The 13,927-nt window shown below is 35.2% G+C and overlaps 3 protein-coding genes across 5 annotated transcripts; all 3 read left to right on the top strand.

The window, feature by feature from the left end:
• Window positions 2,131-5,887, top strand: LOC105164405 (phospholipase D alpha 1). Its single transcript, XM_011083056.2, has 4 exons — window positions 2,131-2,233; window positions 2,348-2,448; window positions 2,828-4,727; window positions 5,142-5,887. Exons 2-4 carry the CDS (start codon window positions 2,359-2,361, stop codon window positions 5,573-5,575), a joined length of 2,424 nt encoding a protein of 807 aa, XP_011081358.1. The 5' UTR covers window positions 2,131-2,233; window positions 2,348-2,358; the 3' UTR covers window positions 5,576-5,887.
• LOC105164414 lies at window positions 7,099-8,093 on the top strand. Of its 2 annotated transcripts, none has more exons than XM_020693180.1 (2): window positions 7,099-7,629; window positions 7,707-8,093. In XM_020693180.1, exons 1-2 carry the CDS (start codon window positions 7,411-7,413, stop codon window positions 7,917-7,919), a joined length of 432 nt encoding a protein of 143 aa, XP_020548839.1. In that variant the 5' UTR covers window positions 7,099-7,410; the 3' UTR covers window positions 7,920-8,093. The 2 variants fall into 2 exon arrangements, with proteins under 2 accessions (XP_020548839.1, XP_011081370.1); XM_011083068.2 differs by having other exon boundaries at window positions 7,116-7,591; window positions 7,681-8,085.
• Window positions 9,680-13,264, top strand: LOC105164424. 2 transcript variants are annotated; one of them, XM_011083077.2, is made up of 6 exons: window positions 9,680-9,848; window positions 9,932-10,053; window positions 11,117-11,370; window positions 11,918-12,008; window positions 12,772-12,838; window positions 12,934-13,264. In XM_011083077.2, exons 2-6 carry the CDS (start codon window positions 9,980-9,982, stop codon window positions 12,985-12,987), a joined length of 540 nt encoding a protein of 179 aa, XP_011081379.1. In that variant the 5' UTR covers window positions 9,680-9,848; window positions 9,932-9,979; the 3' UTR covers window positions 12,988-13,264. The 2 variants fall into 2 exon arrangements, with proteins under 2 accessions (XP_011081379.1, XP_011081383.1); XM_011083081.2 differs by having other exon boundaries at window positions 9,681-9,848; window positions 11,112-11,370.

A 13,927-nucleotide genomic window follows, 5' to 3' on the forward strand; every position in this document is an offset into this window, starting at 1 on the left:
GGAAAATGCAATTTTACTCCTGCAATTTATGATTGATATTTTTAATTTTGTACGAACAGAATTCGTGATTTCATCTCGTAATATTTTAAATTTTAATAATTTCCATCTTGGTTGAAAGATTGAATGTCACTCGCACACGACCCACTACTTCACAATTTTAATCATATAAATCAATTCGTACAGGATAAGAACGGCCTCATCCCCTATTTTGCAAGACTAGAATTATATTTTTCTCAATTATAATTTTATTTTCTAAGTCAGGGATAAAATTAATAAAATCACTTCACAAGCTCCGTTTGGATTTTTACGCGAGACTCGTTTAAACAAAGAGGTTAATTAGGCTTACTTTTCAAAGTTTAAGGCGAAAATAGATTTACAAAGGGTTTAAATGTAATTAATTCTACATAGTATATTCATAATTCTATTTATAGCTAATCAGTTTATTAAGTGGAAACTGATTGAGTCATCCTCATAAACCCACGATTTTCAAAGGAGCTTATGCCCGAAAAAAAAAAAATAAGCAACGAAAATTTAACTATTGTGAAATGTTGAAGGCATGCATGCAACATCATTCATGCATATGAGATGGGGAAATTGACGATCCATAACTTAATTTCATTATATTTTTAATTTTATTATCTATGATGTTCTTGAAAATAGTTCATAATTTATAAAACGGTCTCATTTTTAATTTTCTTGTCAACTTTTGTAAGGAATTTAACGAACAAAATCATGTATAAGTCACATCATCGTTACCTTTTTAGAATGAAGGAAAACAACTACATGATTTGCACATGAGTTTTTCCATTAATTTCGTAATAGAAGTTGGTAGGAGGATTGAAAATGATAATTTTTAAAATTGAGGGACTATTTCTTGAAACCTCATCAATAACCGGATTCAAAGTACATAGACCCAGTCTATCAGGTGAAAAATGCAATTTTTCTTGTAAAAGCAGGGTAATTGGCATTTTGCACCCTGATATTTTAGTATTTTGCATAATACAACCTTAAATTACAAGTCTCCGGTGAATTATGTCAGATTTTTTTTTAAAGGAGAGAATGAAGGGTTCTTTAAACAATTTAATAGCCTTTCCTCTAAAATATATAAGCACATGACTCGCACGTGCAAAAGAAGGGCAAATTCATAAATAAGAAACAGTAAAAATAAAACAAAAAACAAGAAAGAGCGAAGTAGGTGAAAAAAGAGGGTTTACGGAGTTAAAAGTTTTTCACCGCTCTCCAACATTCAACCCTTTACTTTTTTTTATTTATTTTTTAAATTTTGTCCCTTAATTTCTTTTATTACTTTTCATCTCTTAAATTTTCGAGGGCAAAATTCGCCAAAAACCGGCAAAAGGTGCATGCTATCAATGAAAATACACCATATTTTTAGAGTGCAAAATACCAATTGTTGGTAAAAACAATATTACGTCAATTAGGGAGTGGTTGTGAGTAGTTGCGCTTCTAGCAAAATGCTTATTGTAAATAGAGTTGAATGTTATAGTAAAATCAAAAGTTGAGAGTGTTTAACAAAAGCTTGTAAGAAATAGATAAAAATAAGCTCAATTACAAGTGTTTGGGTAAAATAAATTTGGAATAATAATAAAAAAAATAATTTAAAGGTATTATCGACACAATAAAAAAATTGATGGCGTTATATCATAAATCGTTGTTTGTGAGTAAAAAGTTCATCTTTTAATATATATTAATATAGACGAACAACAAATATATCACTCTAATGACTTGAAATAAAAAAGAGTTTTAAAACGACAAATATTATAAATTTATAAAATAAAGATTAAAAATCTTACCCCAAGGGGATAAATTCTAAATATGCTAGTTTTCATCAAATAAACCTATACGGATGCAAAAAATCGAAGAGAAATAATTTCTCGGGTGATACTTGTAAATATCATAAATATGAGGACCCCAGACGAAATAACCAATAAAAAACATTCTTTTCACTTCTCAGTCAGCCCGCCGCGTAAAGTATATATCCTCCATGTACAAAACGAAACGAACTATTTTCTCGGATCACTGCACCACTCTTTTCTCTCTTCACTCCCCGTTTTCACACAGCATAAATCGGATCGAATATCATTTTCCGGCTTGACCAAACCCTTAAAAAAATTTCACTTCTGTAAAAGCTTTTTGGAATCCCTTTATGCTCTGATTTTTCTCATTCTTGGGGGCAAAGGTTTCTCAGATTGTCATTTTTTTATGTTTAAAGATTGTAAGTTTTTCTTCTTTTTAGCACTGAATTATCTGTGTTGTTTTTATGTTATGGTTTCTTTCATGTGGAGTTTCATGCAACGTGGGGTTTGATGTTTTGCTTGAATTTTTACAGGTTAGGACACAATGTCTCAAATATTGCTTCATGGGACTCTGCATGCCACGATCTTTGAAGTGGATAACCTCAAGGGTGGCGGGGGAGGTATCTTTAGCAAGGTATAAATATGATGTGAAAAAGTTTATTTGGAGACTGAGTTTTTGTTTTCCGGTTTATCTGCGTTTTTACATCTATGCTTGATTGTTTTTATGTGGGTTGGTTGTTGTTTTGTTAAAGATTTGATTTTTATTTATTTATCTGAGTATAGTTAAATGCATCTCATATTCTTGATTAGTGTTAGAGTGTTTCTGTTTCTTTTATGTTGTATTGTCTGAAACTTGCAGAATTTGCCTTCTTTCATGTTAAAAACTGTCTTCTCTGAGTTCAACCTTACTCTAATCCTCTTTTGTAATGGATTTGATTCATATATGGTTGATGCATTGAAAATGTCAGATTTGTGTATCATTGAGGTTTCTCATTGGTGAAATGTTCTTGTAGCTTATGGAGAACATTGAGGAGACTGTTGGTATAGGAAAAGGAGTTTCCCAACTATATGCAACTATTGATTTAGAGAAGTCTAGAGTTGGGAGAACGAGATTGATCGAAAATGAACCCAGCAATCCTAGGTGGTATGAGTCTTTTCACATTTACTGTGCACATATGGCATCAAATGTAATATTCACTGTCAAAGATGATAATCCGATCGGTGCAACTCTAATTGGAAGAGCCTACGTGCCGGTTCATGATCTCTTGGAAGGTGATGAAGTGGATAGGTGGGCTGAGATATTGGATGAAGACAAGAATCCCATAACTGAAGGTTCTAAGATCCATGTGAAGCTACAGTTTTTTGATATTACTCGAGATCGTAACTGGGCTCATGGAATTCAAAGCTCCAAGAATCCCGGAGTCCCATACACCTTCTTTGCTCAGAGAACGGGTTGTCAAGTTTCTCTGTTCCAGGATGCTCATGTGCCGGACAATTTTATTCCTAAGATCCCCCTGTCTGGAGGAAAGCATTATGAGCCCCAAAGATGTTGGGAAGATGTTTTTGAAGCAATCACCAATGCAAAACATTTGATTTACATCACTGGTTGGTCTGTGTACACTGAGATTGAATTAATACGGGATTCAAGGAGGCAAAAGTCAGGAGGTGATACTACCCTTGGTGAGCTGCTCAAGAAGAAAGCAAGCGAAGGTGTTAAAGTTCTTATGCTTGTTTGGGATGATAGAACCTCTGTGGGTCTTCTGAAGAAAGATGGCTTGATGGCCACCCATGACGAAGAGACTTACAACTACTTTCAAGACACAGAAGTGAACTGTGTGTTATGTCCTCGGAATCCAGATGATGGTGGAAGCATTGTGCAGAACTTGCAGATTTCCACCATGTTTACTCATCATCAGAAGATTGTGGTTGTGGACAGCGCTATGCCTAGAGGAGGATCTCAGAAGAGGAGGCTTGTGAGCTTTGTGGGAGGAATTGATCTTTGTGATGGGAGGTATGATACTCCTTTCCATTCACTTTTTAGGACATTGGATACAGCCCATCACGACGATTTTCATCAGCCAAATTTCACTGGAGCTGCAATCACGAAAGGTGGGCCGAGGGAGCCTTGGCACGACATTCATTCTCGGTTGGAAGGACCCATTGCATGGGATGTCTTATTTAACTTTGAGCAGAGATGGAGGAAGCAAGGTGGAACGGATGTGTTACTCCAAATAAGGGAGCTTGACAATGTCATCATACCACCATCTCCAGTAATGTACCCTGATGACCACGAGACGTGGAATGTTCAGCTATTCAGATCGATCGACGGTGGGGCTGCATTTGGATTCCCTGAAGCCCCTGAAGAGGCAGCCGGAGCAGGTCTGGTTAGTGGGAAGGATAATATAATCGATCGAAGCATTCAGGATGCATACATTCATGCAATACGTCGTGCCAAGAATTTCATTTACATAGAAAATCAGTACTTTCTTGGATCCTGTTTTGGCTGGGATTCTGATGATATCAATATCCAGGAAATTGGAGCTCTGCATCTCATCCCCAAGGAACTTTCTTTGAAGGTTGTTAGCAAAATTGAAGCCGGGGAAAGATTCACCATCTACGTGGTGGTACCTATGTGGCCGGAAGGGATCCCTGAGAGCGCATCGGTTCAGGCTATCTTAGATTGGCAGAGGAGGACAATCGAGATGATGTACAAAGACGTCGTCCAGGCCCTTAGTGCTAAGGGCATCGAGGAGGATCCAAGAAATTACCTGACATTCTTCTGTCTTGGCAATAGAGAGGTGAAGAGGAGTGGAGAGTATGAGCCTTCTGAGACACCAGAAGCAGACTCAGATTACGCAGAAGCTCAGAAAGCTCGCCGGTTTATGATCTATGTTCACTCCAAGATGATGATTGGTAGGTATTTTTGCAGTTATGAATGATTTGCTATCTGAATCTAACAACACCTCGATATTAAGTGTTTAGAAGTGAAACTTTCACATTTTGTTTGAAAAGTGGGATGATTACATTGTGCCCCCTCAACTATGAACAAAATTATAAGAATCACCCTTACCATTTGTGTAATCACACCAAAACCCCCATCACCAGTTTTATTTTCAGTACACTAACACTTCCTGTCGGTGATGTTTTCGTTGCACCACCACCTCCTCAGCATAAAGATCAGTAACAGGAGTGTTACTATAACTAGTTGTGTAATTTTTGTAATTTGATCATAACTAATGGGGTCTTAGTGTAATAAGTCAAAAAAAAAATCCTATCTAATTACTATCAGTCTTAGATGATGATATATTAACTTCTCATTTCTTGCAGTTGATGATGAATATATAATAGTTGGATCGGCCAACATCAACCAACGATCGATGGACGGTGCAAGGGATTCTGAGATAGCAATGGGAGGTTACCAGCCGTATCATTTGGCAACCAGGAGGCCAGCGAGGGGTCAAGTCCACGGCTTCAGGATGGCCTTATGGTATGAACACCTTGGCATGCTGGACGACTCCTTCGTCCAGCCTCAAAGTGAGCAATGTGTGAGGAAGGTGAATGAGATGGCTGACAAGTACTGGGATCTCTATGCTAGCGACCAACTCCAGAGCGACCTGCCTGGTCATCTGCTTCGGTACCCCATCGGGATCGCCAGCAGTGGAGCCGTCACCGAGCTGCCTGGACAAGAGTTCTTCCCAGACACCAAAGCTCGAATACTTGGTGCTAAATCTGACTACCTCCCACCGATCCTCACAACCTAAGGTCCACGTACGCCTCATCCCAAATGAAATAAACACGTCGATTCATGCAAATAATGAGTCATTTTTTAAGTCGAAATCTGCAGATATCATGTCACACTTCTACATTTGTTGCATGTAGAGTAAATGAGAACTTGATGATGGTTCTTGAATTAGAATGTTTTTGACTGACTTGAAGTTTTTAGATGATGTGCTGAATAGGCTTAAATAAGTTCTCTTCATGCCTAAATTTTTTTGCTCATTGTGTTGCTTGCTAAGGCGTATGATTCATATGTAGGTTTTGAAGGGAGCTAATGTTGATGATTTTTGCAGACAGACGCTTAATAGTGTAATATATGGAAATCGAAAGAATTCAGTCTCTTGGTACAACCATGTCTTCTGAATTTTAATATAATTACACAAATTACAAATACTTTCTCAAATGAAAAATAATGATGTAGCTCTTAGACGTTGAGGTGAAAATTATTATTTTTACCCCAAATGATTTTCATTTTTTTCAAAAAAGTATGAAAAAATGTAAAAAGAATATGAAGGTGGGGTAAAGTAAATCATGTATAGGGCATATTAGTCCACAAACATATTTTAAAAAAATTTCAAGTATATAAAATTATAACTCATAATGCAAAATGGTATTTTGGTCAGTTGATTATAAAATTTGGAAGAAAATTTAATGGGAAGTGACTGGATTGGATGAAAATTTAATGAGAAGTGGCTCATTTGACAGACGTTACAAGTACAATTTCGTATTTTAAAAATGACTTAAATATAATCAATCTGATTATTTAATAATAAAAAAGTGCTCGATGAAAATCACAGGAATAGATAGTTTTCACTATCCAAAACCTTCATTTTCCTATAATATGACGATTCCAAATATATCAATACTACCCATCCAATCATTGCACTTGAAGATTCACATACCATAAGTCGTTGAATCTTGGGGAGGGTTTCTCTTTCTCATCAACCACCACCTTTAATTTAATCATCATTCATGATTCATAGAATTTCATTTAAGCCATCAAAGATTTTTACCACACATAACATGTGCTATTCAAATTCTATCAAGATTGCAAAGAATAGGAGTGTAAAGAGGGTAGATTTTGCTGGATTCAAGATTCGCCTTGCCCTCAACCTTAATAGGACTTTACACTGCTCACATCCCATCTTAAAAATTATCCTTTTTTTATTTTCTACGAGTGTAATCTGTTTAGATTCTGTTATTTTTTTCCTTCAATTAATTAATATAAAAATAAATTATATTGATATCTCTTAAGATTAAATTAAAATACACCACCATCCCTTATATTTTGTAAAATTATATTTCCACCCTTCAAATCATTTGAAGGGCAATCCATCCTCACTTTAACCCACCCAAATTGACATCCCTAGCGGAGAATTCCAAAGTAAGTCTGAGAGTGCTTGACTTTTTATTGACTGCTTGTTTTGAAAATGAATACAAAGAGGGTGGGCAGTGTGGGCACCACTCCAAAGACTTTTCACCTCCACCATCAGAATTCAGGCTCCACAACCCCCCTTTTCCCTCTTCACTCTCAGAGACACTTCACAAACCAAATTCCAATTAATCCCGTTTTCCATATTTCCAATCAAGAAAAGAACCAACAGTTTATGGAAAATAAAAGCTCTCAGATTCTTGACCCCTTTATTGTATTGTACCTCCTCATTTAATACTTACTAGTTTACATGAATGAGTTTTTCCACACACCAACTCCCAAACGACCCCTGGTCCACATTTTCATGTATAAAAACCCCCTCAAGACACAACATGCAGTATTGGGTTTTCCTCTGTGTTCCCACCATTACTGTGCAAAAATCTCAAGATGGCTGCTGCTTTCTTGACTTCTCAAGTCCTGTTCTTGGCCACAGCATTGGCTGCTTCCGCAGGCACCGTATTCCTCTTTGATCTCTTAAGGGAAAGGTGTTTTCCTCCTCCTCAAATTCCCCGGAATCAAGATTCCCTTATCCAACGAAAACAACTTCTAAAATCTTGCTTATCTTCAGGTAAACCTCTCCAACCCCAAGAAAATAAAAAAAGGAAAGCCCTTTTAATTTTTATCCAAAAGAACGATTCTTGGTTTCTTGATGAACAGGTAGCAAGAAAACGGTGAAATCACAGAGGAAGAAGAAGAGAGTGCAATTTGCAGATGATGTGAAAGATTCAAAGAGCAATGGCAACAGAAAAAAACACAGAAAATTTGCTGAAACCGATGAGAAGAGTTGTTGCGGGAATGCGGTTGTTGGGTTGAAGAAATTGCCGGCGAATCGGGCGACTTTGTACAGTGGGATTCTCATCAGGGAGCGATTGCGGAGAATGGGTACTCTGTGTTGAGTGAATCTAAATGAGTGTTCTTGCTGTTCTTATTGGATTCCCCTCTCATTCTTATAGTAAATACAGGAAATTTTATCCTCTCGTAATTTTTCTTTTTTATTTTATGGCTTTTTTGTGTGTAAATACTTAGTAGGATTTAAGATTGAAACATTTAAATTCATTATTATAAATATATTGAATATAATTGTATAATTTTTTTTGTATTTTTAATATCTAAATCTTTTTGGAACTCTTTTTTTTTTTTTGGTGAAAATAAGTAATAAAAGGAATAAAGAAAAGGGTTGGTAAATAGGCTTTTGCAAAAAAAAAATAAAAACAAAACAAAAAGGCCATCCATGAGATAAAAGAAAATTGTAAAAAAGTCCCTCAAATCTTACGAAAACATCACTTTGGTCCTTACTATTTAATAAAACCGAACTTTTATTGACATCATAAATGCAGTGTCCTTTCTATTTTATTAATTTACCATGGCCAAATTCATGATTTTTATTTAAATTAGCTACCTTCATAGAGAAGATGACTTGTAATTATTGTTGATTGAGAAAAACATTGAAAAGAAAACATTAATATTCTTGAAAATGATTAAATTGTATAATTAATATTAAATAATACTTTTTTTATTTTTAAGTGATAAAGTATGATATAGTAAGTAATATAATTGTTTTTAATACGTGAATAATGTAAGAAATCTAAAAACATGTCCATGATCAAAGAGATAGTGTACTGGTTATTAGTATAATTGTTTCAATGAACAAAGCTCATAATGGAGTCCAAATTCTATGAAACAACGTAGTTCAAACCCCTCATCAACGCAATAATAGATGACCAACTACTATATAAGTTCTACCAATAAATAAGAAACGGCTAGAAAGTAAAAGAAGAAGCCTATACGGATTTTACTATAACACTGCTACATGGGATTTAGTTGATCTCATTTTTCGTACCATAAGGTAAGCGATGACTCTTTATGACACTGTTCGTTTTTCGTTATATACAGCAAGTCCATGAGGGGTGGTGTTGTAATTTCTCCAAGTTTTGATCAATGATCCATTCCTCTCATAAAGCTCCCACTCGATTCTTGACTTGATCGATTAGCAATGACATTATTAGAGGCAGGGGTCAATGGGAAGTTAATAGTTTATTAGGCAACATCAACTAGTTTTATTAATCAATTATGAGATGAATTGATCTCTACCCACACAACAAGAATCTTTAATTTTTTTGTTAATAAATCACAAAGTAATTATTTGTTGGGCAAATATGGAAAAACAGAAGAGCAAACAATTATTTCTCATAATTCAATTAGAAACATATGTGTCTTTTCATAAAATAAATTATTAAAATTGAATCAATTTAATTATAAAGAATAGCACCCCCTCTATTAATCCCTTTTTAGCCCTGTGATTGAGCTTTTTAAATGTATGTATGAAGCGAAAACACAATTTGTTTTGTTATTGGGGCTTTTTTAATTTTAAAATTAAATTCTATACAAACCACATTTTAATTAAAAAAAATACAAATTATAACTTTAATCCATCTCAATTATTTTTTACTTAATTATTATTATATCCAATATCAACATGTTCATAATAAAAAATGAAATTATAAATAATTATGTTTTAAAATTTATAATTAATTATGCAATCTTGGAGCTAAATTAAAATTGTGAAAGAAAAAGAAAAAAAAAAGTCAAGTCTCCTTCTCTCTTTTATTCCTGTTTTTATGTATTGAATTAGGAGAGGCCTTACGTTTTAACTGTTACGCTTAACTTTCAGCTGCCCCCTTTTTCCCTGTCGACAACAGTTATATACCATAGCAGGAGGAACGTAAGAAATACCTCTTATCCCAAATATTTTACTCAAACAAGCGATCGATTTCGGCAACGGATAAAATAGGGAGAGAACTGCAAAAATGCCTCTCTCTCTCTAGGTAAATCTCATCTTAAAACAGTTATTTTCATGGTTGCAACAAATGGATATATAATAACATCAAAGAATTGATGAAATTTTCAGGGTCTTGTGAAGAATTTTCTGCCGAATCCAAGTTTTTCCTGCCCATCCATGTTTATGGTGGGGGCCCTTTTACGGTTCGGATCGGTTGCAGCTTGGGTTTTTCATATTATTGCCTGCATGGGGTAAGTACATAGATTCTTGATTGGCAGAAGAGATTTTCTTTTTTCGTTTTTGGTTTATTTTATTTTGTGGGTTTTGTGCGTGGGGATCTTGATTTAGCTTTTTATTGGAATGTAATGATGGGATTTATTTGTTGTGTTTTCTTGGTGTTTTGTTTTCGAAAAGTTGCAGAAATTCGTTGTAATTAATCGTTTGTTTTGTATTTGTCGATTTGGTTTTATTGGTCCTGGTTACTGTTTGTTGAATTGTGTGAAAGATTGGAGCTTGTAAATAAATGTGCCCATCTTTATATACATAAATTTTTTCTCTCTTTTAAGTTTCTCTTTTCATCGTACTGAAGGAACAAGAAGGGAATATTAAAAAATAAAATTAAACAAACACAGAAAAAAAATGGAAAAAGGAAAAAATAAAAGAAAATTTTGATCCAAGTAATGGGCTTTCTCAGTTCTTTGATCCAAGTAATGGGCTTTCTCAGTTCTTTGCTCCAAATCGGTCTTGAGTAGATTGATGCTGATTCTGTGGTTAGACTGCTTCATTTCAGTTCTTTTGCATGGTGCAAATTGAAACTGCTTGTTGATAGGGGATATAATGTTGGGAGATGTCGAATGTCTTATGTTATAAGGCTAGGGAATCTAAACATATGAGGAAACTTGATTGTCTTGAATTCATTGTCTATTTGCCTGGTGTTAACCTGGGAATAGACAAATCGTGCATACTTAGAATTGAGACTGAAGGGACTGTGTCAAAATTAATAGAAAGATTGTTTTATTGAAACTATGGTTGGAGGGTGTTCCGGTGTTTATGTTGAATGATGCTGACTGGTTGTTGCAGCTGTACAGAATTACAGTTCCAAATTGTAAAATTTCATGCATCAGTTCTCAATGTTTAAACATGCTCCATTTTAGCGGCTGTGAACTAAAATTTCTCCAAGATGGAGATAAGCGAAGAAGGAATTTTATTGATTTTTACACTTGTTGTTCCACTAGAGCATTTGAAGTGTATTAAAGGTGTGTGTTGGATTGAGTAGGTTTCTTACAGCCTGTACTGTCATTTGGAACAGAGCAGTGGTTGTCTTGGGTGCGATAATAAACCCAAACTGAGTTCCACACTTCATGACCCATTCAAAGGGCAGAATAACTACGGTTGGAAGACTTCGAAAGGTTCACTGTCTGAAGATTTTTGGACAACCAGCACCGTGGAGATGGAAAATAGTGCACTGCAATCACATGGAAGCATCTCTTCAACAAGTACCTTGATGCAGGTGCAGGATGCTTATGGCGCTGGTTGTTCAAGCAAACCATCTGAATTCGTAAATCATGGTAATTTAATTGCACTCTTGCTGGTTTGCTCAATGTTTCTTATTGTTAAATGTGAAATACGTTATAGTTTTTGCTAGTTGTTTATGGATCTTGTTTATATTTCCTTTCCCTTTCCATCCACTTCTGGCTGTGTTTTTTGTGTTGGTGGTTTGTCTTTTCTATTAAAAGAAGAAAAAGAAAACGAATGAAAGGAAAAAACAAACAGAATAAGAACCAGGATTGGTTGGTGCACCATTTTTCCTCTAGACCATGCGTTAAACGCCCTACTGCATTATCTTAAGGCAGGTAAATTTGCTTTCTTGGATTTTTTCCTTTTCTATTGTTTTATTATTTATATGCCACTATAGAAGAAAATGCAACTTCTTCAAAATCCACCTACATCAATCTGTAGCTGGTAGGCGTGACCACTTTATGTACAATTGGTTGTAATTCTTTCATCTTTTGATGTCTTCTATTCCCCTTTTGATTTTGTTCTTTAATTTTGTCTACGTGGATTCTTATGGATTATGGATAAGTCAAATCTGATGTTGAGAGGCTTCTGCTGTAGGTCTTATTCTCTGGAACCAGACTCGCCAGAAATGGACAGGGAACAAGAAGCCTGAAAATCGAGCAGACGAGCTGCTTGAGCCCAGGTTAAGGTGAGATAACTTCATTCGCTAAGTTTTTGATTGTGTGCCTTCAGACAAGTAGGTAATTACTATCATGTAAAGAGGAAAAAAATGCACCGGAGTTCAATAAAGCATTTGTTCAGATCTTATACTTAGGCAATATAGTTTTTGATCTCTATTTAAAGGATGATTCTGTTGCTCCCTTTATTTAGTAACGATAGAGGTGCTCTAAAATCTCAATCTTTACCACTGACACATATCAATGAGGCATCTCTTTCTTTTGGGACCTTCTCATCCTCCTATTCTTACGTCCTTCTGGCTTGTCTCATATGCAAATTTTCTTCTCCATGCGAAAATGTAAGCTTGTGTCTTTGTTGAAGAAGACAGCCATTTTCGCATGAGGGCACGAGCATAAAGTAAGTGGGGTGGGAAGGTATGGGAGTGGGGATAACTGGCCTGCTTTGGAAGAAGGAACTGTCTAAAAGCTGTATTTGACCGGTTCCTCGAAATGCAAGGTTCTCCAATAAGAAAAAAACTCCTAATTCCTGAATCTTTTCCCCCTCTCTTTTCGAGCAATCCCACACAATAAAAATCTACAAAATTCTACCCAGGAGGTCGAGCAGGAAACAGACAGATAGCCAAACTCTGTACATGCATGTGTTTCTGTATATAGAGATTAACGTTGGATCTCGTTAAACAATGCAGAGGAATTCACTATTCTTTCTTCACATCTGCTTGTATCTTTTATCATGATTTTGTGTCTTTGCATCGCTAAAAAGGTTTGACCTTGCAGTTGGAACGCAACCTATGACAGTTTGCTCAGCAGCAACAAGCCGTTCCGCCAGCCCATTCCCCTCGGCGTAAGTCCTTTTCCATTCTGTGGCCGTCTATACGTTCAAATAAATATACATTTACCGCTGCTGTTAAATGACGATTTCCAACTATAAACCAACAGGAAATGGTAGATTTTCTTGTGGATATTTGGGAGCAGGAGGGAATGTATGACTGAGAAAAGCAGAAGCAGGTGGTAGCAACTGTGGGTTGAAAATTAGGACACTCTCCTCGACTGTAAAAATAGAAACTTAAAGCAGTTTCTTTGAGATGTATGTTCTTATTTTACTGTGTTCAAACAAGAAAACTATGCTGAAACTGAGCATTAACCTCAGTTCAGCACATTCAGACAAGTTTGTTCTACTTGGAATTGTTGCACTACAATTCCCATGTCAATATTTCTGCTATCACTGTGTGGTTTTATGGCTGTTTTATTGACAACAAATGTTCTATCTTGTCTTGTTTTTATCCACTCATGTGGATGACTAATATTACGTGCGTTTCACTCTTTTTCTTTTTCTTGGAAGTACAAGAACAAATAATTTAATTTTTATTTTTAAAATTGTATCACATCAAGTAGATTGAGAAAAATTCAAACTATTCTATACTCAATTAACGATAATTAAAGATTGATAAATGAAAGCTTGTTTTGAGCTTGATTTGTTGAAAAAAAGCTTTGGTTCCATAAATCCGCAAGCTCGATTGGAGTCTGGTTTGATTATTATAAGCAAAATAAAAACATACTTGAAAAATATGAATTCAGTTGGTGTTTGATTCAATTCTTGAATTGAAGTTCCTCTGTGCTGATTCAGTCGATTATTTTAAATGGAACGCCCACCAATACTTCCATAATCTCTAGAAACAATTGTGGAGGAGTGTTGGACGACCTTGACTCAATTTCAGAGTAAGTCAACCCAACTGTAGTTTGACTTGCCTTGTTAAAAATACTGCATTGCCACAGTTTAACAATAATTTTTGCCTACAATCTCCTTTTTGACATTATAATTGTAATAGCCGATTTTGTATATAAATCTACGAAATTGTTTGTGTAATATTTACTATTAAATATGATGTGTATTTATAATTATAATTTCAAAAAATATATTTGTAATTTTATA

The sequence above is a fragment of the Sesamum indicum genome, linkage group LG1 (genome assembly GCF_000512975.1).
Source record: "Sesamum indicum cultivar Zhongzhi No. 13 linkage group LG1, S_indicum_v1.0, whole genome shotgun sequence".
Classification (NCBI taxonomy): Eukaryota; Viridiplantae; Streptophyta; class Magnoliopsida; order Lamiales; family Pedaliaceae; genus Sesamum; species Sesamum indicum.